The following is a 23,768-nucleotide window of genomic DNA, read 5'->3' as shown; positions in this document are numbered from 1 at the left end:
AAAGCCTCATCCAACCTGGCCTTGAACACTTCCAGGGATGGGGAATCAACCACCTCTCTGGGCAACGTGTGCCAGTGTTTCACAACTCTCATCATAAGACATTTCTTCCTTATATCAGCCTGAATCTATTTCCTTTCAGTGATGAGGCACAGTGTGAGATGTTTCCTTCAGGCTGAATCCCAGTGGGATCCTGCTCCAGCATGGCAGAGGATTTGCCCTGGGGCTGGACACTAAGATGGGTGGCCCATGAGCATCAGGAGGGCAGTCAGAGCTTCTGTGACTGGCTCCAGTGAGGAGCTGCTCCACAGAAGTGCTGGAATTGTAACGCACCCTTCGACCATGCAAGGCTTCCTTGCTTGTAGAAACTGCTCTCCTTTCTGTCCAGCCTGGTCTGCAAGGATAATAAATTATTCTTCTTGTGAAGAGCTTGATCATGTGGCCATGAGCTCAATCTATGGCCAGAGCAAAGCATTAGTGGTCAGGGCATGCTCCTACCTCCTTTGATTCTCAGAGTGACTGTGCCCTGGTTTTCTAAAAAAGCCAAGCTTGATGGCAAGGGCGTTACTCTCAGAAGCCTGGGTTCAACCCCCAGAGGTGGTTAAGATGCTGCTCCCTATAACAAGCAAGAAAATGAACAAAACCAGATAAATTTCCTGCACAAAAGTAGGGAAAAAAAAAAAAAAAAGCAGTATAACCCCTGGAGCCCATTAATAAGCACTGAATGCTCTTCTGTGGGATGAAGGTTTGGGGTGGTGGAAGCAATTCTGCAGCCACTTCACTCACCCCAGTCTGTTAGGGGTGAAGTGGAGGGAAAAGGACATCTGGTCCATAATTTTTCCTGGGGTTGGGGCTATTTTGTGGGTCTAAATCCAGCATTTCCTGGACATTAGACCCTGCTAGTGAGCTGAGGTGGATAGCTGGGCCTGAGAGTCACCACAAGTGGGCTGAGCATCAGCATCCTGAAAGAGCACAGGCAGAAGACAAGCAGGCTCATACAGCTGCTAGAAAAGAGATGTTTTTCAGGAATAACCAAACTACTATTTCCTTGAAAAAAAATCAAGTTTCTTTACAAGTTGTTGACATCATGTGGCTTAGCAAATTTCCCTTCAGGCATTGCCCAACTTGGGGTAATCAGCTCTGCCTGAGAGAACACGGAGAATAAGCATGTTTAATGCAATTATGAAGGCTTTCTAAATCTCCAGATCTGGTTGAGAATATGTAAATTCAGCTGCTTAGCACAACTGAATGCAAACTTTCCTTTGCATGCCTGACAATTGTTTTAATACTCTCCAAGTTTTAGGAGGTAATAAAGTCTCCCGCTAAACCGTAGCTGAGCTCTCAAAGCTGTTTAATTGAATGAATTCAGCCTTACAGAAGAGAAGCTGGGGCTTTCAGCTCTTTTTTATCTGAGCCACCGGATATTTATCCACTCTGCATATAATGCCACCCAGACTCATTAACAAACCCTTTAGACAAGCTATGGAATATTGCTGCTACCATGCTGAAGCAGATACTAATTTGAGGACAACTTCATTGCCGCTCTGTTTGAATAATTTTGTGTTGCTCAGATAAGAAACAGTCCCAGACTCTCTGCACATCCCGTGAAGGATAGTGACCCCCGTTTTCTAGACCCATGTACAGTTCAAAGTGGCCTCACAGGGGAGGCAAAACTATCTAGTGGAGCACACAGGGGATGTATATGTTGTTCTTTATATTTTCCCATCAATAAGGGAGCTTGGAGCAGGCTGCAAAGCTTGACAGGGCTTGACAGGGCCTGAGGGTAACAGCTCGGATCGTTAATCCCTGTCAGTTGTATTCGAGCTAAGTAGTTTAAATCCACCTTCTATGTAGACATACTCATTCTGACATGGAGAGATACATAAACTTCCCATAGCCCTCTGCCTACCAGGGTTTTTTGCTTCAATTACACAGTTGCACTCAGAGCAAGTCCTGAAATATGAGACTCTGGAAGATTCCAGCTGAGCAAGTTTTGCAAAGGAGACCCGGTCCCGATGGGCCGGCACCAGAGCCAAGGCTGTGCCTGGGACTGTGAGGTTCTGCCTGCCTCAGGGACCCTGCAGAGGCCTGCTGAGATGCTGGTGAGAGATCAAGAAAATCAGCAATCTTGTTTCATAGAGGATATTGAGCCTCCTTTTCCTCTCACAAAATATGTGCTTTCTCCTCTTTTCTTTTTGCAATACTTGCTTTGCAGTCAACAAGTGTTCCAAACCACAGGGAGGTGAATTTGGCTGGTTTTTCCAGTTTACCACTAATTACAGTCCAAGGACCCTGTCTCACTTTCCTTCTGCAGTTTTGCTTTCTGTTTTTTCCTTCCAGTACAAATCTGCTGCATTTCTAATGAACTGATGCAGACCATGAAATCTCACTTTACTTAATTCCAAATCAGATATGGATCTTCATTCAAATTTGGACATATAAAAGCATTGAACATAAATCTGGAGCTGGGTTGAGGGTTGTTCTGCATCAACGTAAAAATCTTCTGAAGGCAAATTGAAATGGTCTAGTGGAAGGTGTCCATGCTCACTGTAGGGGAGTTGAACTAGATGATCTTTAAAGTCCCTACCAATCCAAACCATACATAATTCTGTGACTTTAACTCCATGCGCCCCAGTCATTCGAAATCTCTACTGTATCACAGCTCTGAATTTTCTTAGGACTTGACTAGACAGAGAATACGCTATGTAATGTGCATATCAATGAGCTTGGAAAAAAGCATCCTTTACAAATCAATTTAAGTGTGTGTATCTTGGCAGCTGTCAAGAGTAAGAGCATGTCCCCGTGCCCTCGCACCCAGAGCCGTGCAAGCGCCGGACCTGACACCAGACGGAGGAACATGTTTTCTGCCAGCTGAGCAGCTGCGGGAGGGGGGACAAGACTGATGGGGTCTGAAGGATGCTGTGCACCTGCTCTGGGGTGCCTGCGTGTGTCTGGTCAGGGGATGCCTGTGCACCTGTCCCAGGGGGTGCGTGTGTTCACCTGTCCCGCGGGGCTGCCTATCTGTCCCAGGGCGGGTGTGTCCAAGTCCCGGGGGTGATGCTTGTCCCGTCCCGCCGCTGCCAGTGTTCCCGCCCGGGTCGGTGGGTTGGTGGGTGCAGCCAGCCCGGCCCCCGGGCTCCCGGCAGGGAGGCGGGGAGGGCCGGGGCCAGCCCCGCTCTGATCCCTCCTCCTCCTCCTCCTTCCCCTCCTTCCCCGCCCGCCGCCTTTTCCCCGCTGCCGCCGCCGCCGTCCGCCGGGCGCATCCCAGCGGACTCTGTCGGAACTCGGGGCGGCGGCGTTTGCCGCCGGCCATGGCCGTGCCCGCCGCGCTTCTCAGCCCCCACCACCTTCTCTCCTTCTGCTTCCCCGCCGCCGGCGGGCTCCTGGGCTATGCCGACCTGGAGAAGGGCTACGAAGGCGGCGGCGGCGGCGACGCGGGGGACTTTAGAGAAGCCACCCGGGACCTGCTGAGCTTCATCGACTCGGCTTCCAGCAACATCAAGCTAGCGCTGGACCGGCCGGTGAAGTCCCGGCGGAAGGTGAACCACAGGAAGTACCTGCAGAAGCAGATCAAGCGCTGCACCGGCATCATCGCCGCCGCCGCCCCGCCGCCCGCGCCGCCGCCCGCCGCCTGCCCGCCCGCCGCCTGCCCCGCCCGGCCCCCGCCGCGCCGGGAGCCCGCGCAGGCGGCCGGCAGCAGCCTCCAGAGCAAGAGCCTGGCCGCCCTCTTCGGCTCCTTGCAGCGGGGCCGGGGCGCGGCGGGCGGCGCCGAGGCCAAGGCGGGCGGCGGGGAGAAGGCGGCGGGCGGCCCGCGGAAGGTGCCGCTGCGGGACCGCAACCTGCCGCCCTCCTTCTTCACCGAGCCGGCGCTGCCCGGCCCCGCCGCCCGCGGGCCGCCCGCCAAGGAGCCGGAGAAGGGCGGCGGAGGCGGGAGCGCGGAGACCACCGAGTTCTTCGAGCTGCTGTGCCCCGAGTACGGCGCGCTGCTGCCCGAGCACGCCGCCACGACCGACGCCTTCGGCGGCCGCCCGCCCGCCGAGCTGGGGCTGGAGCACGGGCTGTACGAGCTGCCGCTGCCCGCGGGGCCGCACCCGCTGCTGGGCGGGCTGCTGTACCCCGAGCCGCCCTGGAGCCCGGCTGCGCCCTGCAGCCCGCCCAGGAAGGCGCCGGCCGAGCCGCTGCGCCCGGTCTACCCCGGCGGCGCCGAGGCCGTGCCCGGCGGCAGCGAGGAGCCCGGCGGGCACCTGCCCGCGGGGTTCGCCCCCTTCTTCCCCGAGTGCCCGCTGCCCCCACCGCAGCCGCCCTACGACTACGGCGGCGGGTACCACCGCGGGGGCTACCCCGGTCTCTAGGGCGGCCGCGGCTCGAGGTCCGCCGGGACGGCGAGGCGGGGAGCGGAGCCCGGAGCCCCCGCGGGGGCGGGCGGACGCTGGGGCAGCGCGGAGGCCGCACGGGGCTCCGCACACTCCACTGCATGTGAGAGCCCCGCAGCCGAAACCGCGGCCACGGCCCCCGCAGGATTCACCCTTGTGCACTGCCAGTCTCCTCCTCCTGCGGTTTGGGCGACGCTGCAAATAAAATGTGAAACTTTGGGTTTCTTCAGGTCTTTTTGTAGCGGCCGGTGCCCCCCTTTCATCCTCCTTCCTTAGGGACAAGGGCTTGGCTGGCTGTAGGCAGACGCGTTGCTGTACCTGTAGGCGACGTGGGGACAGGGGCTGCGCTCTCAGAGGCCGCGGGGACCACTCGTCAATGATTTCAGTCTAAATCTAAAGCTCATGTCAACACTTGAGGTGCGTTTAACATTTTTCCTAGGCTCACATTTGTCACAAGTGCTGGCAGGTGTTCAGCTGAGGACACAAAGGCAAGAAAGTGAAGCAAAATTAAAAATGCTGCTACCAAAACTCAGTGTCCTGAAATTTTAACAGCGTCTTGCAGGATCTTGCAAAACGGCGAATTGCAGTGATTCGTAAGTTAATTGATGGTGTAAGTTCGGGACGAAAAGGTACTGTAGCCACTGCGGCCATGTGATTCCTGCAGACTGTTGGATTTCTTCCAGGAATGTGTCAAAGCTCAGAAAGCGATGCGGCTCCGTCTCACTGTGTACAGGAGATTATTTGATAATCATTTAAGTTATGTAAAAGAGTCTATGATAGGTCCTATAAAAATAAAGCTGCACAATAGATCCAAGATGTGTGGTTGTTACTGCTGTTGAGACGCGGCGTTCAGGGGGCTTTCACTGTGCCTTCATCCTCTATAATGGTTTCTTGGCAGGAGTTAAGACAGGCAGCAGGTTTTGTCTTTTCTAAATCTTTTGAAATGCCGTATTTTATCCACAGCGACCCATGCTTGTTTGGCCTTCATTTGCACCGTCTGTTTCTGTAACTTAGTAGAAAGAAGGAGCAACAATATGCTACAAAGTCAAGGGATGAAAATTGTTACAGTTATGAAAACTGATCAAAATACTCCGAGCTTTCCTATTGAGATGCAAGTTTTCAAAGGCAATCCCGCAGTCTGGCTCCCTGCCAGCCCCAAGTGGATTGTTTGTTTTTTAAACGGGATCCACATAGGGATGAGCCTGGGGTTTTACCCTCAGCCTGGGGTTTCACCGTCGGTGGTGGTGACAAATCCTTGTGCTTTCTGTGTTTTAAAAGATAGCATGGACGGTAAAGCAATTTTTTTTTTTTTTCATTCTTCACCCAGATTTAACTTTTCAGAGATTTGGGGTCAGGATGCTGGGAAGTGTGGAGAGGTGAAGCAAAATATTTTGGAGATAAACTGAGATAATTTGTTTTGGCAAATGTTTTAATGTTACTTTTATAAGCAAGAGCTGTAACTGCTGCCTCCTCTTTCTTCCCCACAAGCTGCCCAAGGTGTCCACAAGCTGTACGGGAAGGAACCACCATGGATGAACGTCCACAACACTCCAGCGTTTGATAGCTGAGTGCTGTTGAGGAAATGCACTTTTCAAGAACAATTTTGCAGCAGTTTATTTCACTCAATTTCTTGAGAGCCTGTATAAGGATCAATGGGCAGCCAAGGTAGCTACAAATTAGGTTAATCCTGTCCTGCTGCTGGTTTTGATGATGGGACAATGTTCTGCTCTGTAAGCTCTGTCCTGCCTTCTTCACTTTGGCAAGCCTCCCAGCTTGCATTAGTGAGTTGCACACTGCCAAATCCCAGCAGAGCTTGCATCTAACTGCATCTGAGACTACCTGGGAAAGACCAGCTGGGGAGTTATGTCATGTGGAGATGTATTGTATTATTCTTTTTTTTTTTTGTTTAGCTCCTACTTCAAGCATGTGAATTTGTAGCATGTTTTGACAGCTGCCCAGAATTATTTCAGTTTGATGATGCTGTGCTAATAATCTCAGTGCCCATTTTACTCCCCTGAGCTTTGCACCTAAAGTTTGTGTTTTCAGCAGGCCAGGCAAATGTTGGGGGAGCTGATAATGCAGTGGTCCCAGGTAAGGAACAAACCCACCTTTTTTAGGATTTTTTTATCTTATAAGCTCGATAGGCAAATGTGTATTAACTGGGGATCTAATCCTGAAGGCTTTATAGCCTATCGTGCCAGCTGTCTCACAGATGTCAGTGAGATTTTGCTCAGAAAAAGTCAAAAAGAGGTTTTCAGCAATTGGTTCTGGGACAGATATTGCAAACCTGAATAGTCTGATTGCCCACAGACCTCACCTTCTTATTCTAAGTAGCTGTGAAGGGCCACAAAAGTGACCAGCTGGTGTTTTTTGCTCATTTGGTGCTCTGCTGCCTTGTAGATGGTGACCTGTGTTGCTCAGAAGCTGAGCATCAGCTTTCTTGGGTTAGACCTTGTCTAAAACCAGTGGGAGAAGCAGCTCTGTGGGTGCCAGCAGAGCTGGGCTGATCCAAGGCTGGACTGGCACCTCATTCCCAGTGCTGCCAGCTTGGGAGGGTTATTTGTGGGCTTGCAAGAGCTTTGGGTCAGGCTCTGGGAATCAGGCTGACTGAGCAGCAGCTGCACAAGTCTCTTCAGCTTAGCCTCTATCCTGCTATAGTTCCTTAAGGGGGATGTTCAGATTATAGGAGCTTGCCCTGAAAGAAAAAAAAAAAAAAAAAAAGAAATCTAGAAATTAATGTTCTTTGAAGAATGGCTACATTGCTGCCAGAGGATGTATTTGTATCCGAGGAGTACCTGGCATGGGAAGTATGATGAGCCGGGAAAGGAGCTAACAACAGCTTTTTCCACAACACAGACCAAACAAAGAACTTCTGTGTAACTCCTGAGGAGCACTGGAGCCCCTCTCCATGCTGTGGAGGCAGTGTGGGCACCTGAACAGCCCAGGCGTTGCCATCTAGTGAGGCTGCATCTTTGATCTCCTTTGTGCATGTGTGGGCTCTTTTTGTTGGGTTGTTTCCCCCAGCTTGAGTAGTGCAGGCACTGAAAACATCACCTAACAGTCTTACTCAGAAACACTCTTGGAAATTGCTTTCTCCTCTGAAACACTGAAGATCATAATAATAAAAGCTTTTGTAATTGAGCAAGATATTTTGATTTTTTGGATGCACTTTTATAAAGAGTCTGTCCCTAAGGACTAAAGCTAATTCTTTTTAGCTTTTCTGTCTTAAAAGAAATGTCTCCCCTTGAAAGGAAACGGGTTCTGTTTGGTTGGATCGAGGTCAGACTACCAAACTATTTCATTTTACAAAGCCTGCACTGAGTTCTTCAGACACACTAAACTCCATTTTATTGGTGGTGTATTTGACACATATTGCCTGATGTTACTGGTGATTTTGATGGGAAAGCATACACGTTAATAATTTTTTATATATAGTCAAAGATGATAAAGGGGAATGACAAAACCCTTGCATTTTATTTTAAATGAGGGAATCTTAACCTTTCCTTAATGGTGATTTACTGACAAATAAGTAAGGGTTCACCATGAATAATTACTACTGTGTCTCAGTATTTTGTGACTTAAATGGTCTGGGTCTATTCCAAAGCCACTTTCAGAAAGCAGAAAGATTCTTTTTTTTAAAGTGTTTTGAAACAGGCTCATTAACTATTTCATGGCCTGAGCTTGGGAATGCTCTAGTACAGCCTAGCCATTGATGATGATCATGTTCGTTGAACTTACATAGTTGATCAAAGTGTGAAAGTGAAAAAGATACAGAAGTTTATTGTAAACTCTTTTTGTTTCCTGACTTTCTAAAGAAACTGCTTTTGGCAACATTGCAAAAACTGAAGGTCATTCTGCACTTATTGGCAACAGGAGGAAAAAGGTGGTGGAGCAATTCCATAGAGATGTGCAAGAAATTCAGATGAGACTGTGAGAGTTTAAGCCTACAAGCCTGACTATATAAAGTGAGATCTGAGAATGCTTTTAGGATAGCTTTGTGTCAGCCAAAGAGGCTGCTGAACACTTCCTTAAAATCCAATGGTGTTTGTAACACATCTACAAAAACAGCCAAAAATAGAGTGTGTTATAATGAGTGCTCTCTCCCCAGTTCTGTGTGGGTAAATATTGGCAGGAGATTGCTGAAAGGCAATGCTATGAATGATTAAGGTGTTTAATAATATTTTTCAATACCTCACTGTAAACCTGATTATCCCCTCCCTTGCTGGCAAAGAACTACTTCACCAGCCTGCAGGTTTTTAGGTTTTTGTGCTTTTTGGACTCCCTCCATATGAAAAGTAAATGTACTGTCAAAGCCTTATCTTTAGGGTTGTTATGATTGTAGTCCACAGGCCTTGGTTGTCCAGAGATCACAGACTCAGTGTCACTGCATTGCTGTCAGTGGAATGTATTTTCAATTATTTGAATTCGCCAGTGTGGGATTTGAGGAATAGGCAGCATTTCCCAAACGATCCTTCATCTTTCCTTCTCTGAAATGGGGGAATCACATCTTATTTATACAATCTGTTTCACCCTCTCAGAGGCAGCTAAAACTGCACGATTTACCCTGTGCTCGCTCCAGGTATCCCCAACAATGTTGGGCATATAAGAAAATGTGGACTATTCTGCACTGAAGGAGGGAGGAGAGGATTCAGGATTTGTAGTAACAGTTTCTAGTGCGCCTGTTAGTGCATGTTTTGTGTGCTAGGACGTCTCCTGGTGGGCATTTTAGACTGCTTCAGCCTTAGCAGCTAATCATAATTCATTCTGTGAATGAATGTTCTGCTGCACAAATTCTGGCAAATCCTGCTGTGCCAGATGAAGAGATGACTGTCTCCATTTTCTGCCCTGTCTCTTTGCCGTAAGTGCCATCCCTTAGCTATGTGCTGAAGAGAACTGTACCTGTCCCTCTGTTGCGACAACCTGTGATCAGTGCCCAAAAGCATCCTCAAGGAGGGTTTGGAGTGAAGTGGGGGCAGTTTGACTGGTCCAGGAACAGCTGGAGCTCAGCTCAGCCATTTCAGCCACAGCTAAGTGAAGTAAATCTCCTGTCAGACCGGGAGTGAATTAAACCTAAAACACTGCGTGACAAATCACTTTACTGGTACCTGTATATGGGAAATACATATATATTCTCTCTTGGAGAAGCTGGCCATAATTGTTATTAATTTTATTTTTGTTTGGCTGCATGAAATATAGAGGCCCACAGTTTCAACCCTTTGTACGTCCACTGTGGTGAAAGCTCAGTGAAGGATATTTAACTTGATGTTGCTACAATACTCTTCAATCAGAGGAATCCTGCCTCAAAAGCTTCTGGGCCAAGGATGGTGTCACAGGAGAGGTGGTAGTCCCTTTTTTCTTAATTGTAGAATGTGATAGAGGCTCTTCTGTACCACAGGGTAAAGGAGAAATTTATAGAGACTGATTTCCATGACTCATTTCAATTATGTAGCAGACATGACCCTTTCTGTCTTCCAAACCTCATACCGAAGAGCTTGAACTTGTGCCACGTGTGCTCAGGACTCTGCTTTGGGTTCAGGTGGACACAACACTCCAGGGTGGCACTGAGAGCTGTCCTGGACCCTCCTTTAGCATGACATTCTTATTTCCTTCTCTTCCCATCTCTCTTTAATGTGTTCATCTCCCAAGCTCACCAGAATGGTTCTTTGGGTATTGAGGCTGAGCACCCTGAAAGACTATGGAGGTTTATGTCTGTGAGACCTCTGGACACCTCAGTGACTTTCCAGACCAATCTACAGGAGTTACAGACTAAATAACATTTAGTTCTCTGACTGCTGACTGTATGAATACAGCCCTGGATAACTGTGAGTTGAGCTGGACTCTGGCAGATCTTCTTTCAATAATACCAGCAGTGTTACAGTTCTGTGATCAAATCCCCTCCCATACCAACAGTCTCTTCTCTGCCAGTGGTTTGTCAGCTGGATTTGTTAGGTCTGGAGTAAACAGCCCTGTTATTCTCAAGATACAGAAAGCAGAGATCAGAGGGGTAAAATTTGGTATGAACTTTAAATGAGGAAAAATTCCATCCTTCTACCACCATTTTTCATCAGTGGCTAACTAATAATTTTTTGCATAGAAATGCCTCACAGTAGAACTGGGCTTCAAATAACAGCTATAATTGCTTCTGTGCACTCCAATAATTGCATATAAATCAATTACCACCATTTTAGGTATTTGAACAGCTCGCTCTATGAAGAAAAACCTTTCTTTCCTGTTTAATAGCCAGACCTTTAGCTTCTTTGTTTATCCACATATCTGGGACAAATGATTCAAACTCAGTCATTAATTAGTGATTTTATCAAGATTTTCCTTTCAGGATGGAAAGGTCATCACACCCTTGAAGTGCCAGCAGAACAAATGTCTCCTATTTGCACATGAAATCATGGCTTGTGAGGAAGACTCAGAACATGACTTAAAGTGTAGAGGCTTAATTTGGGGTGGATACTTGTAAGAACATGCCTGGTGTTCCTAATACAAATGTGATGGCCTGACTTTTTTCCTAAAGTCTGTGATTAATACTTTTTATGGCTTAGGTGACCCTTAGTGCCAAGAGCCAGCTGACAGAACACCAGGCACAGGGGCTGAAGTAAAAAGTCAGGCCAGAGGACGATGGCCCTGACTTCAATATAATTTATTTTTATTGTATTGTCTAGAGCCCCTTGGGTTGTCAGAGCCACACACTGGTTCCTGGATGCTCCTGGAGATAAGCCAGTGCTACAGCCTGTGGCAACTCCAAGCAATGTGCTGTCTTGGCCAATGTATGGGCCTCACCAGGGGAAGAAGAACATATTTTACTACAGGACAAATGCTACCTGGCTAATCCAGACCAACTGGAATTATAAATAAGATGAAATTTTGTTAAATAAGAGGAGAGACACAAGAGATGAGGCAAAGATACGTGAAGGTTTTTTCTTGGCAGAGGTAATTCAGATATCAGGAAGTTGTCAGGCCATCATGTTTGCATGACACAAGCCCTTTCTGAGCTTGAAATAGGTATTAATATTTCCAAATTATCATGTATATTGATATATTTTTCTAGTGTTTATGCTAGTTATATCACTGGTTTCAAATTAACTTGTTTTTCAAAGGAAGAAAAAAAGAACAATTTAAGAATAGAGACTTTTCCTGCTGCTGAGAGAAAAACTGGGAACAGAGAAATCTAGAATGATCTGCTAGAAATATCCTTGCTTTAAAATAGAAAACAAAACACAGCAGCTATAAATCCCACACTATTCAACTTGAGTTTTTTCTACACCAATTTAGTCTCTTTTACTAGTTGATGTTCCTTGTAGGGCAGACGCCCAGCAACTCCAAATCCAGTAAGTATTCCCTCTGCGGGAGACTTTTCTTGTACAAGGCTGGACAAGAAGAGAATATTCACTGCCACTGCTGAAGTCCCTGGTAAAATGGGAGGTACAGCCGACAGGACTTTTTTTCCTGGGGTAACACTGCGCGTAGAAGTCCTCTGCAGCCCTCCAGTGGTTCCCTTTGAATCCTACACGGTGGGAACACAGGGCTGGGGGCTTTGGCAAGGAACTCACAGCGCGGGAACAGCCCTGCTGCCATTAAAGGCTCCCAGCCAACTTGCTGTGCTCCCCCGAGCACACCTTCCCTTCCTTCAGCCCCACCCTCCCTCCCTTCAGCCCCACCCTCCCTCCCTTCAGCCCCACCCTCCCTCCCTTCAGCCCCACCCTCCCTTCAGCCCCACCTTCCCTTCCTTCAGCCCCACCCTTCCTTCAGCCCCACCTTCCCTCCCTTCAGCCCCACCCTCCCTTCCTTCAGCCCCACCTTCCCTTCCTTCAGCCCCACCCTCCCTTCCTTCAGCCCCACCCTTCCTTCAGCCCCACCTTCCCTCCCTTCAGCCCCACCTTCCCTCCCTTCAGCCCCACCTTCCCTCCCTTCAGCCCCACCTTCCCTCCCTTCAGCCCCACCTTCCCTTCCTTCAGCCCCACCCTCCCTTCCTTCAGCCCCACCCTCCCTCCCTTCAGCCCCACCTTCCCTTCCTTCAGCCCCACCTTCCCTCCCTTCAGCCCCACCCTCCCTTCAGCCCCACCTTCCCTTCCTTCAGCCCCACCTTCCCTTCCTTCAGCCCCACCCTCCCTTCCTTCAGCCCCACCCTCCCTCCCTTCAGCCCCACCTTCCTTTCCTTCAGCCCCACCCTCCCTTCCTTCAGCCCCACCTTCCCTTCCTTCAGCCCCACCTTCCCTCCCTTCAGCCCACCTTCCCTTCCTCCCTTCAGCCCCACCTTCCCTTCCTTCAGCCCCACCCTCCCTCCCTTCAGCCCCACCTTCCCTTCCTTCAGCCCCACCTTCCCTCCCTTCAGCCGCCCCAGCGCAGGGAGTGTGTGCTGGAACAGTTGCCAGCAATCCCTCTGTTCTTTCCCAGTTTTGGTCAGGGGCACCCATCCTGCTGGGATAATATTTGGTGAGGCATGACAATGTCACGAGGCTGGCGGAGGCCTCCCTGGAGCTCTGTGACACAGAGAGACTCCCAGGGGAGCCCTTGGCTAATGGCAGTGCGTCCTTAGCAGTGTCCATCAGGAGCTGCACCAATGTGATGGCTGTATGTGGTTTGGGGTGTCCTGCTCTCTGGCTTGGCCCCTGTGTGTCCCTTCACTCTTGTTATCTTGAAGGGCCGCCTGAATTGAGGAGGGGAGGGGTTGAGGGAGGTTTTGGGGTTTGTTTCCATGGGGTGTGGCAAACGACAGTGCCATGCACCACTTTGGGTTGGTTGAGACTCCCCAGCATCAGGGACTCCAGAAGCAGAAAAGAGTAGTGCTTCCCAAGTGTGCAGCTCTCCAGGGCAATGCACACACTTCCCATTACATCCAGAGAGCCACAGGCAAAGTGTGGCTGTCGTGTGAGGGACGGCTGTGTGGATTCGAGCTTCCTATGGGCACTCCCAGTAGCCATGGGATTCTGTGCTTCTGAGGTGGCCCAGGTAGCTTATCTCAGGGCAGCTGAGAGCAGGCAGTTTGTTAAGCAATCAGCAATCAGCAGTGCTGACTGACTGGGATGTGCTGCAGCCAGTCTGTCTCCCTCCTTGGAGTACCCACTGCCCACCCTGGACTCCATTTTATTCCCTACTGACATGCTCCCTCAGACAAAAATCAGTGGCAAGTAAAAAAAAAAAAAAAAAAAACCAAAAACTTGGATTAATTTACTTTTATCATTCTGCAAGCCTGGAGGTGCGTTATATCAGCAATGACATGGGCCACAGGAACTGATGGCAAAAATGAGAGAACAATTCTCACAAAACATTATATACTTTGTGTTTGCATGGCTGCGGGGGGCCACCTGTAATCATCAAAAGCAAATGAATCATAGTCAGAGCTGTACATGAGCTGTTTCACAAAGGTTTCCTTGTCTGCTGGCTCGGGGTACGAAGAAGCGAGGCTATGCTTGTAGGCCCAGTCAACAATCTGCAAAAAGATAAGCAAAATGAGCTGCTGAAACAATGCTGGCATGTTATGAAGTTGAAACCAACTGCAGTTTGGCCCTGTCTGTGTTTTCCCTCTTTCCTCCTCTCAGAATTGTGCAGTTGTTTTCTTTTTTCTCTTTATGAGTCAGCTGCACTTCACCTCAGTTGGGTGAGGGAATGTAAGCTGCCTGCAAGAGGTGGCTGGTAAGAAAAGCACCCCCCTGCCCTGGCAGAAGGTTGGGGTGTGCAGGTGAAGGAGGAGAGCAGCCCTCTGGCCAGCTCCATTCACACCTGTAAGCTCCTCATCCATGCTCTGCATCTGGCAGTAGCTCTAAGCAGCCCAAGGAGATTCTCAGTGGGTGTCTCTGAATCACAGATCTGATGTATACAGGGCACCAAACCCATAATTAGACAAGTACACATGTGGAATAGTATTTATGTACTTAGGTCCCTATTAAATACATGAGGGAAGGTTCCAAAATAGCAGTTTGGAGCCTAAAATCTTTTGGCAATTTCAGTCATGTTTGATTTTAACTCTAAACCTCATTTTTTTAAGTGCTGAAGACTCACAGCTTCAAGCAATAAAGCAGAGCTTTGTGAGCTGTGAGGCATCCAGAATCAGAATGCATTTTTCACATCTAGGTTTTAATGATGGAAGAAATCAAAGCAGCAATTATGGCCAGAAGAATTCCTGAGAATGACTGCTTTAGACTTTAGAATAAATTGAATTAAAAAAACACAAATCAAAAATGATGCCAGGGCAATTCCTTCCCTTCCTACCATGAAAAGTGGAAATAAGAATGGAAATACTCACTTTCACAGCAATTTTGAGAGACACTTCTCTGATGCTGCCCAAGGGGGGATAGAGTCTTCCTTCTGCAAGATTCTGCTCTGTCACCTCGGCAGCAATAGTCTAGAAAGAAGAGGATGGTAGTTTTTAGGGATGGTCTCAAGCACATACCACATTCCCTCACATTACATGGTATGTGACTGAAACCTCAGCAGTCCTGAGTGGGAACTCATGACCTGTTCAAACACATGTGTGTACACATTTCATCACAGACTGGAGCCAGAGTGGGGCAGTGCTGTGTTAGGGCAGCAGGTGTGGGGAAGGAGAACCCTGTCATGACTCCTGCACCTCTGTAGGTGTAATGGAAGCATGAGCTTTCCCTGAGCCAGGAGAAGGCTGCAGCTTTTTGCTGAGACTAAGCTATTTCCCCTCCACACATTGTCGTGGGCCAGGCTCTTTAAAACACCTGAAGTAGATACATGTGCCTCTTATCATCTTTTTTGCAATATCATTTAAATGTCTGTTGGAAACCTCTGCTGTGATGAGGAAGATTTCATCAGAGATGTGTCGGATCCCGCCGGCAATGACTCCCAAAGCCACCCCTGGGAAGACGTAGGCGTTGTTTCCTTGGCCAGGGAAGAAGGTCTGTCCATTGGGCAGGGTTACCTTTGGGAATGGACTCCCACTTGCAAATATTCCCCGGCCCTGATCAAAGAGAGAGAAAAAAGCATTCAGATTCAGAAGAGAAGTCTTATATTTCTGCTGTTCATTGTGACCTGTGCTCAGGGGACACTGGTGACAAAGTTGCCAAAACTCAGTCAGCAGAGGCATCTCTACCAGAGCCACCTCCAGCTGACATTTTGGGAGGACCCACCCCCCTCCAGAGCCACGATCAGGGCCATGGGAAGGGCCACCAAGCACTGAGCATGTGTTTGCACTGCAAGTGCTCTGCTGAGGAGTCTTTCTACCTCTCTATCAACCATCCATGGAGTATGAAGAGAGACTCGTGGGATAAAGGTCTGGGGCTGCGTGATTGCTCTGGCCATAGACAGGTGGTGGGGAAGGCAAAGGAAAGAGTGAGACAAGGGCTCCTCTCTCAAGCCAAGTCAATTCACATTACTGTAGTTCTTCAGTGACACTGGGTCTAAGTTGGATGATGAAATAGTAACATAAACAGCTAAGCTGGGGTAACACAGGGGACAGAAACCAGAGAGGATGGGACATCTCAGACAGCTGTGGGTGAAGGAGGCAAGCACTTTGTTTAGAGGATCACAAAGTAATTCAGGTTGGTAGGGACCCAAATTCTTGCTCACAGCAAGGTCAGCTATGAAATCAGACCAGGTTGTTCAGGGCTTTACCCAGTCTGGTCTTGGAAAACTTGCAAGGACAGAGACTGCATGAGCAACCTTGGCCCTGCCCCCTGCTCCACCTCCTGACCCTCCTCACAGCGTCAAAATCTTTCTTTACACCCAGCTCAAATGTCTCTTATTTCAATTTATGCAGGCTGTCATTTTTTTGCCAGCATGCCCCACTGTGGTTTCCTGGGTCCAGCCAGGCCCCAAACTCCTGGTGCTGAGCCATGGTACCTGGGTGAGGTGGTACCTGGGTGAGGCAGTACCTGGGTGAGGCGGTAGCACTGCTCCGCTGTGCACTCTGCTTTGCTCGTGGGGTTGCTCAGGGCGAACACGATGGGCCTCTCATTGAAGGCTGCCATGTCCTTCAGCAGCTTCTCAGTGAAAGCGCCTGCGACGGCCGCCACACCTGGAACAGCAGCAGCAGGGTGAGGCGGTGCCTTCCCGCTGTGCAGCTTCAGTGCATCGGGCTGGTCCTTCTGGGACTGGTAAATGAACTGGGGGAGGGAACCAGCTTCATCTCTGGAGATGCAGGTGGCATCTTTCTCATATGACAGTGAGATTTAAAGCCTATCTCAAAATAAAGCCCTCTGCTCCTCCAGGCAGAGTGGGCACAAGTGTTTTGGCCAGCCTGACTGCAGTGCTCTGACTCCCAAAGACCTTCTTGAGGTGCCTGTTGTCATCCTCATCCTGCCCAGCCTGATAGGGCCAAGTTTGTTGCTTGAGAGCCCCAGATCCTGCCTCCCCCATCACCTCCCTCTACAGCTCTGTCTGAAAGAATTCCTACAGCTCCAAAAGTGAGGAAGCCTGTGCCCCATAGTTAACACAAAAAGGATATGGAGAACTCAACCAACAAAATGGGGGTGAAAAAAGCTCATTTTGTTTTGATTAGGAGAACAAAAGGAGACTCCAGAGGAAAGACAGAAACTTTTCTGAGAATTGAATTGTCATGAAAAGGTCATATGAAGTGAACTCCACCTATAACTGCTGTAGGCTTCACTTTCTCCACAACCTCTTCCAGTGTGTCCACACTAGGGTGGTCCTGGGCAAACATTTCTTTCTCGTGGTTCAGGTGGCTCCTGCCCTGTAAGGAAAAAAGAATCAAACTTTGGTCTGTTGGCAAAAGGCGGACACATAACATAGTAACTCCTCTTCAGCTCATTTCGTCTCTCAGCCCTCTGCCTAAAGCAGATTCCACATAGCAGGAGCTCAGCATCAGCCAGTCAGGCATGGAGCAGTGGGTGTAATGCCACACTGGGCTGGCCTCTGCTCCTCTCACCCACCGAAGTATGCTGACTGTGTGGAGGAAGGACCTGGCTGCCCTTCACTTGTACATAAAGCACAAGTCTCCTCCAGTCTGAGGAGGGACAAGGGCAGAAGCCCTGGGGCCCAGGGAGTGCAGAATGGAGCTGGGCCAGGCTGGGTCACCAAGCAGGGCACAATTTTGCTGTGATAATGCCCCATATGATGTGCAAGACTTCCAGCACTGCTTGAGGCCATGGTCAGCAGGGTATCCTTCCACTTCAGAGGCCCAGCCTGAAGCATTGCCTTTAGGGCAGCCACTGCTGCTGGCACACTTGTCACCATGAGACCTAGTCCTCAGAAAGCAGGAGCAGCAATGCTGACACCAATAAAACTGCAGCCTTTACATCAGGGCTGAGCAGGGGTCCAAGGTATCTGCCTGCTCTGGCTTCTCTAGCTGGCAATGGATGGCGGGTGAGTGGAGCTCAGCTCTGGAGACAAATTCACCTTCACAATCAGTCCCTTGGAGTCCACCATCCACATTTTTTTGATGGCATCCTCTCGTGAAACTCCTTCCTTTTCCATGGCCATGAGGATGAGATGAGCTATGCCCATTGCAGCCTGGAACACAGTATATAAAAACTTAATTGGGATATCATTATCTTTTGGGGGAAGATTTTAAATGAGAGGTGGGTTGGGTCATCCCCCAGCACTGTAAAAGCAGGGAGACTTTCTGTGGTACAGTGCCAAGGCATAGGGCTGGTTTTAGCATTGTAGGTGCTGCCATAAATAAAAACCCTCTCAATCATTTAGCAGAGCAGGTTGCAGGTGAGGCTGAAAAAGCAGAGGTGGTACCTTGACAAGCAGGGGCTGTCTCCATAATTTAAACCAGCTGCTGCAGGGGAGGAAGAGAGGCAGATACTTAAAAAATGCTGGTGGCAATACCAGTACAGAGGAACTCAAAGCCAAGTGGGACTGCTGCATCTGAAATACGGCCATGAGGAAAGTCTTCTCCCATTCCTGCCTGGGAAAGCAGCCCTGGACATTCTGTGTGTTTGTGGTCCTATAGCCATAGTTAGATGGGGACTAACAAGGCAGGAGGGGCTCTGTGCCACAGAGATGGTGACCAGCACAGACATATCTGCCAGCAGGGGTGGAGAGACAGAGAGCAATCTTTATCTCTGTGAGGGATAGACAAATAATAACAGACCTTCCCAAAGTCTCACAGGTGGGTAAGAGCTGAGACAGGTCCTAGACCAACACCTTTAGTCCATGGACCAGGCTTTGGAGGGTTCTTCTTCTTCCTCTCTCTTTGAGCAAGGCGCCACACAGGCGACTTGGCTTCTGCCATGGAGCACTATGACTGACTCCAGATAGAAAGGTTGTGTTCTTACAGTTCTTTGAGTCTGAGTCCTTTGGACTCTGCTGCTAAAGAAATTTCTGCTTTACCCTAGACATCAACCCTGAGAACTCAAACCAGCCTCCTTAATATTCCTGCCTCATAAGGAACTTCCCTAAAGGTACTTAAAGCCCCACTGACACATGGGCAGCCTTGTAGTATCCACGGAGTCTGCCCAGGACTCGTGGGCCAAGAAATCACTGAAAGACTGTTGGTAACTTCCACACAGCAGCAAGATCCACCTGTAGGGCCCAGTCCTGTCCAGTGACAAGGAATCTGCTTCTGTGCTTCATCCTCATGAAGCCAAGCCTTGCAGGAAGTTTCACAGTTGACTTTTCTCTCTCTAAATTTGAAGATGGAGCATTTTAAGGTACAAGCTCAGGAACACTCCTACCTCTCCTGCTCCCTGGAAAACAAACTTCTGGTCAGAGAGCTTGGTCTTTGTGATCCTTAAGGCTGCAATGAGGCCAGCGACTGCAACAGATGCTGTGCCTAAAAGAGAGAAACACCATGAGATGGACATCCTGGCAAATGCACTCTCTACCCTGCAGATGTACCGTCAGAAACCTTGTGGTAGGAATAATTCTCTTAGATTCTGTCGCTAAAGGATCATAGTGTCTTCCCTATGCTGAAATATTAACATTCAAATTCTCCTGCAAGGCTGGAGAACTTGAAATTTTCCTCCATGTAGAGTCAAAGGGACACCAAATCCTAGAATGTCAGAAGAAGTTAATACCTAATTTGCAAGGGTTTAAGATGCACCTGACTTCTCTAAGGTCACATAAGACCTCCGTAGCAGAGCAGTGGTTTGAACTTGGGTCCCCTTGTCAAAAAATCCTGTGATTATGGAATTACCATCCTCTTCTCCTATTTACCTTCACAGCCCAGCATCACCATTTTTTTACTCCTCTTACCCTGATACCCTGAGTTACAGCTATCATATCCTGCTGCTAAACATTAAGGAGTCATTGAGAACAGGAGTTGGTCCCAGATAAGTGAGAAACAATGCAGTAAATGGAGCTGTTACAGCCACTGTGATAGCTACAGCTTTCCATGCATTAAGGGGGGCAAACGTCCAGACTGAATAACCTGCCTTCACCCCACATAACTCACACATAAATCCCATGCAACATTCATCTAATGTCCTGTCCCAGGTGAAGAAATATGGTGAAATAAATAAGGCACAAGCTAATAACGATTCAGGCACTGGTGGTATCTCAGCTCACCTGGGCACGCTGGATGCAATGTTAAAGGGGACCTTGGACAGAAGGTGGAAGTTTGATCACAGAATATGGAAAGTTGGAAGGGACACATAAGGATCATAATGTTGATTAGTATTCTTCCTTAGCATTTGAAAGAATATCAGTTTGGATATGTCCTAATTTTGATCTATTCTCAGCTGTAGTGCTGGTCTCTCCATTCTGATCTTTAGAAGCTTTGTAAGAAATCAGGAAGACCTGATAGTAATGAGTAGCAAGTCTTGTGAGGGTGGTCATGGCTGGGGCAAGCAATGACCACTTTTAGGTTAATACACCTAATTTCACCAAATTTACAGTATTTCCTATTTTGCTGCCCATGTAATCGGCCAGTGGTTCAGGGTTTCAAGTAGCCAGTGCTTCACTGAGGTTCCCTGCAGGGTCCTTAGGGCCTGGGGTGCTGCAAGGCATCAGGAACAGTCTGGTTGAGAAACAGCAGCTCCTGAGTAGACATGATCACGAGCAGTGACACCAGCAGATGGAGCTGCCTCATCTCTGAAGGACCCAGAAAACAAATTCAGCTGTACCTGCTCCTTGTCTTTAGTGCAAAAGCAGCAGACAAGCTAGGAATCACTGGGGAATGGTTCACACTCTTATCATTTCCTAGCAAGCAGAAAATATAGCGGAAGCACAAGTACTCTGTCAAAGAAGTACTTTTATTGACATGACTTATCTTGTTTAGGGAATCCATATACTTTACTCTGACAAAGAAAATCTTTATAGGCCAGACCAGAATTATTTGTCAGTACAATGTGAAATATTTTCTGATTATAACTCAGATGAATTTAGTTCTCCAAAAGCTAATAATTAGCCTCTCTTAAGAGTGATTCTGGTTTAGCAGAGGTGACAGCAGCCACACTCCTGCAACAGATGTGGTGTCCACACTGGCACAGTGGTACAGAATGGCAGCATCACTTCACAGAACCATAAAGTGGTTTGGGTTGGAAGGGACCTCAAAGACCATTTAGTTCCAACTTCCCTGACACAAGCAGGGACATCTTCCACTAGATCAGATTGTTCCAAGCCCCATCCAACCTGTCCTTGAACTCTTCCAGGGATGAGGCATCCATGACTTCATGAGGGAGCTGCAAGCATTCATGCCTTAAACACAAAACAGACTAGACTAATGGTTGATAACTTTGTAAGGTTTTCTTGCAATGAATCACTTGAGACACTCGTTTCAACATCAAGGATGAATTCCCTTCATCAGCTCAGAAGAGTTTTTACCATTACATTTCCAAACCCAGACCATGTGAGTACAGTCAGTTTAAAAGGGAGTTGATGGGGAGGGAACCAGCCACTGAGCGCCTCGTTGCTTCAGTATTAATATGTCACACAACTGAAGGAAGCGTACAAAGGATTTCCTCTTGCTCCTCCTGCACTACATCTCTGCCTTTTAATGCTGTCTCTAAAGTAGTGAATTTGCCTGGTGAAATTCCACTGGACTACGAAAATTACAGAGGAAGATAATGAATGTCCAAGAAATTTAAAAGAACACTGGATAATTGCCTAGTTTTTAGCTTTTGTGTTTTATGGGTGTCACATATCCAGTCCATGCTCATTCTCTGTGTTAGGGTGAGTCTATAATCAGCAGGACTGCTTGGTGTGCTGCCATGACAGATGCTGAGGATGGGACTCCTCTAAACATGTATGATCCTGCTTATGCTAAAGCAGCCACCTGAACTGGGTCAAATGAAATACACCCTGGAAGAGTCACCACTACCATATGTTTTTTAGAGAGACAAGGTAACTGGAATAAATGTAGGCACTTCTGTTGCAGACATCTAGTCTGTGCAGGAAGAGATTCCACCCTGTAAGTCTGAACTGCAAAGAAGTGGGGAAGAGACCAGGGTCCCCCAGTTGCCAAGATTGTGACATGCAGTAGAGCATGAACATCTGTGTGTACACTCACACATGTTCACACACTATCTCCAAGGCTTACTTTGCACAGAAATCCCCAAATCCCTGTGTGGGTGATCAAAGTTAAGAGACCAGAAGTGAAACCATTACAGTGTGATGGTTAAGTGTCAGGTCATAGCATTAGCAGTGATAGATGCCTGGAAAGTATTGAAAAGAAGGAAATGTAACTGGAGAAATATCTTGTTTCTCTTGGTCTTGACCCAGGCAAAACTGCTTTATACCCTGCGACTATCAAGAAGTCTGGTGGGACAAATGCTGGTATTTGCAAACCCATTTAAGTGGGAAATGCTCTTGAGAGATTCAACAGAGGGAGGTACTTGAGGTACTTTTTAAAGGTGTCACTAACAGGAATTTGACAAGTGGTGTGTATGAAAAGAAAGGGGGCATGGACTCAGTCTGCAGAGCCGAGACCTGTGGGATTGGGTGTGCCATTACTCATCCCCTGCACTTGTACTGCAGCTTTGACTAACAGCAGGGCTCTGTTCAGCTCTGCCACTCCTAATCCTCCTCTCTTGTTCCAACGTGTTTCTAATCCCTCTATGTCTCCCAAATTCCATCTCACCCCCATTACTCAAGTAATAAAGTTACTGTACTCTGGCCTTAGCGCAATATTTTTCTTTGATAATTACAATTTCTGAGCACGGAACAACAGAGTATCTCTGTGGAGAAGGGTTCACAGCTGGTTCATGTAAAGAACTGGCTAATCATTGTGCTTCAGTTCTAAAAGAAAGTCAGACTGGGGCAGGGAACTCCTCAGCATGGCAAGAAAAAGCCAGCTATCCTTCAACATGTTGGTCTATCTGTTTTCCAAAGAGAAAGAGTGCTGCTATTGCAGATAACTGCTTCCCTAAGTAATTAGCAAGAGCCAGCTTGGCTGGTCTGTATCTGAGGTGAGATATGGAGGGGTACAGAGAGAAGAAAGGAAAGTGCTTGCAAACCATCCTGTCTATCAAAGACTTAAAGTGAGTGCTAAACATGATATCACAAAATAGCAAGCAGATCTCGGGACCCCTCTGGGAAGCCCACAGCAATAGAACCAGTACAAAAAAGAGGCATTTAGAACTAAGGCACACTCAAGAACATGGCTATCTCTGCAGGAATCAATTTTTGACACTTGGGCACATTCAGAATATTGTAAAACGTTAAGGAAAACCCTGTGGAGTTGATGTTCCACTTGTACTACTGCAAGTGAGAACAAGCCCCAGTAGATGTCAGTGGAGGTACACTGGAGCATAACCTGAGGAAAGGATCGGCTCCCCAGCATCGCATGGGAAAGGCTGCAGCAGAGAGGCTCCCATTCCTGGGGACCTGACCCTTTCTCAGAGTGGGGAGAGTGGGCAGAGGGGGGAGCAGCTCTGCACGTGGAGTTACAGGAAGCACTGCACGAGTCTCTGGGGAAAGCGCTGCCCAGTGCCGAGGTCAAGGCTGTGCTCTGTGCTGTGGGTGCCAGCAGCCAGTGGCTAAGCAGGGAACACGGGGAAAGCATGGACCATGGGGGTGCTTGGGGGCAGGAGTCCTCTCATGCTAATGGTTGGCACTGCCCTGTCACCTGTCCTGGAGGGCTGACTGAGCTGAGCTGAGCTGAGCATCACCACCATGTTGAGTCCTTCCAATAGCAGCAGCAATGGGAATGTGCAGCCACACCACTGTCTGTTTCTTCACACAACACCTGTGTGGGTGATTCCCCCTTCTCCACAGTACACTGGTGGAAAAGATGACCAAATTCAGCCTGATCTTTTATTTTTTACTCTTGACCTGCCTGCTTACGCTTCGCCCTGTCAAAACCATGCCAATACGAGGGCCGGGGGAACAGCAAACTCTAGTTTAACAGCTCCAGCAAAGGGCAGCCAAGGAAATATATCTAAATTTATGGATGAGGAGGAAGCCTAGGGCTTTTCCAAATTCTGGTTCACATTAATTCCCTGCAGCAGTTCCGCCCATTACTGGAAAGCAGAGTGGAGCTTGTCCAGATCCACTCCAAATGCATACTCAAAAGTCAAA

At 48.3% G+C, this 23,768-nt stretch overlaps 2 protein-coding genes across 3 annotated transcripts in view; one reads left to right on the top strand and one right to left on the bottom strand.

Moving 5' to 3' along the window:
- Positions 1–3,205: 3,205 nt before the first annotated feature.
- FAM181B (family with sequence similarity 181 member B) lies at positions 3,206–4,410 on the top strand. The gene has a single exon (XM_068178360.1). It carries the CDS (start codon positions 3,309–3,311, stop codon positions 4,347–4,349), a length of 1,041 nt encoding a protein of 346 aa, XP_068034461.1. The 5' UTR covers positions 3,206–3,308; the 3' UTR covers positions 4,350–4,410.
- Positions 4,411–13,537: 9,127 nt separating this feature from the next.
- The window catches only part of ME3 (malic enzyme 3), a 117,961-nt gene continuing 107,730 nt past the window's right edge, over positions 13,538–23,768 (bottom strand). For both annotated transcript variants that reach the window (XM_068181568.1, XM_068181569.1), the window contains 7 exons: positions 18,986–19,083; positions 17,700–17,813; positions 16,929–17,034; positions 16,217–16,359; positions 15,130–15,303; positions 14,623–14,721; positions 13,538–13,809 (listed from right to left, as the gene is read on the bottom strand). In XM_068181568.1, coding sequence (XP_068037669.1) covers positions 13,648–13,809; positions 14,623–14,721; positions 15,130–15,303; positions 16,217–16,359; positions 16,929–17,034; positions 17,700–17,813; positions 18,986–19,083 — 896 coding nt within the window. In that variant the 3' untranslated portion in view covers positions 13,538–13,647. The remainder of the gene's footprint in view (positions 13,810–14,622; positions 14,722–15,129; positions 15,304–16,216; positions 16,360–16,928; positions 17,035–17,699; positions 17,814–18,985; positions 19,084–23,768) is intronic.

The sequence above is a fragment of the Anomalospiza imberbis genome, chromosome 2 (assembly GCF_031753505.1).
Source record: "Anomalospiza imberbis isolate Cuckoo-Finch-1a 21T00152 chromosome 2, ASM3175350v1, whole genome shotgun sequence".
Classification (NCBI taxonomy): Eukaryota; Metazoa; Chordata; class Aves; order Passeriformes; family Viduidae; genus Anomalospiza; species Anomalospiza imberbis.
Note: the sequence above shows the minus strand (reverse complement) of the source record. Positions and strands in the feature narration are given on the sequence as shown.

What these genes read in the sequence shown, in the direction of transcription:
- FAM181B (XM_068178360.1), top strand. Translation starts at nt 3,309, where the DNA reads ATGGCCGTGCCCGCCGCGCTTCTCAGCCCCCACCACCTTCTCTCCTTC.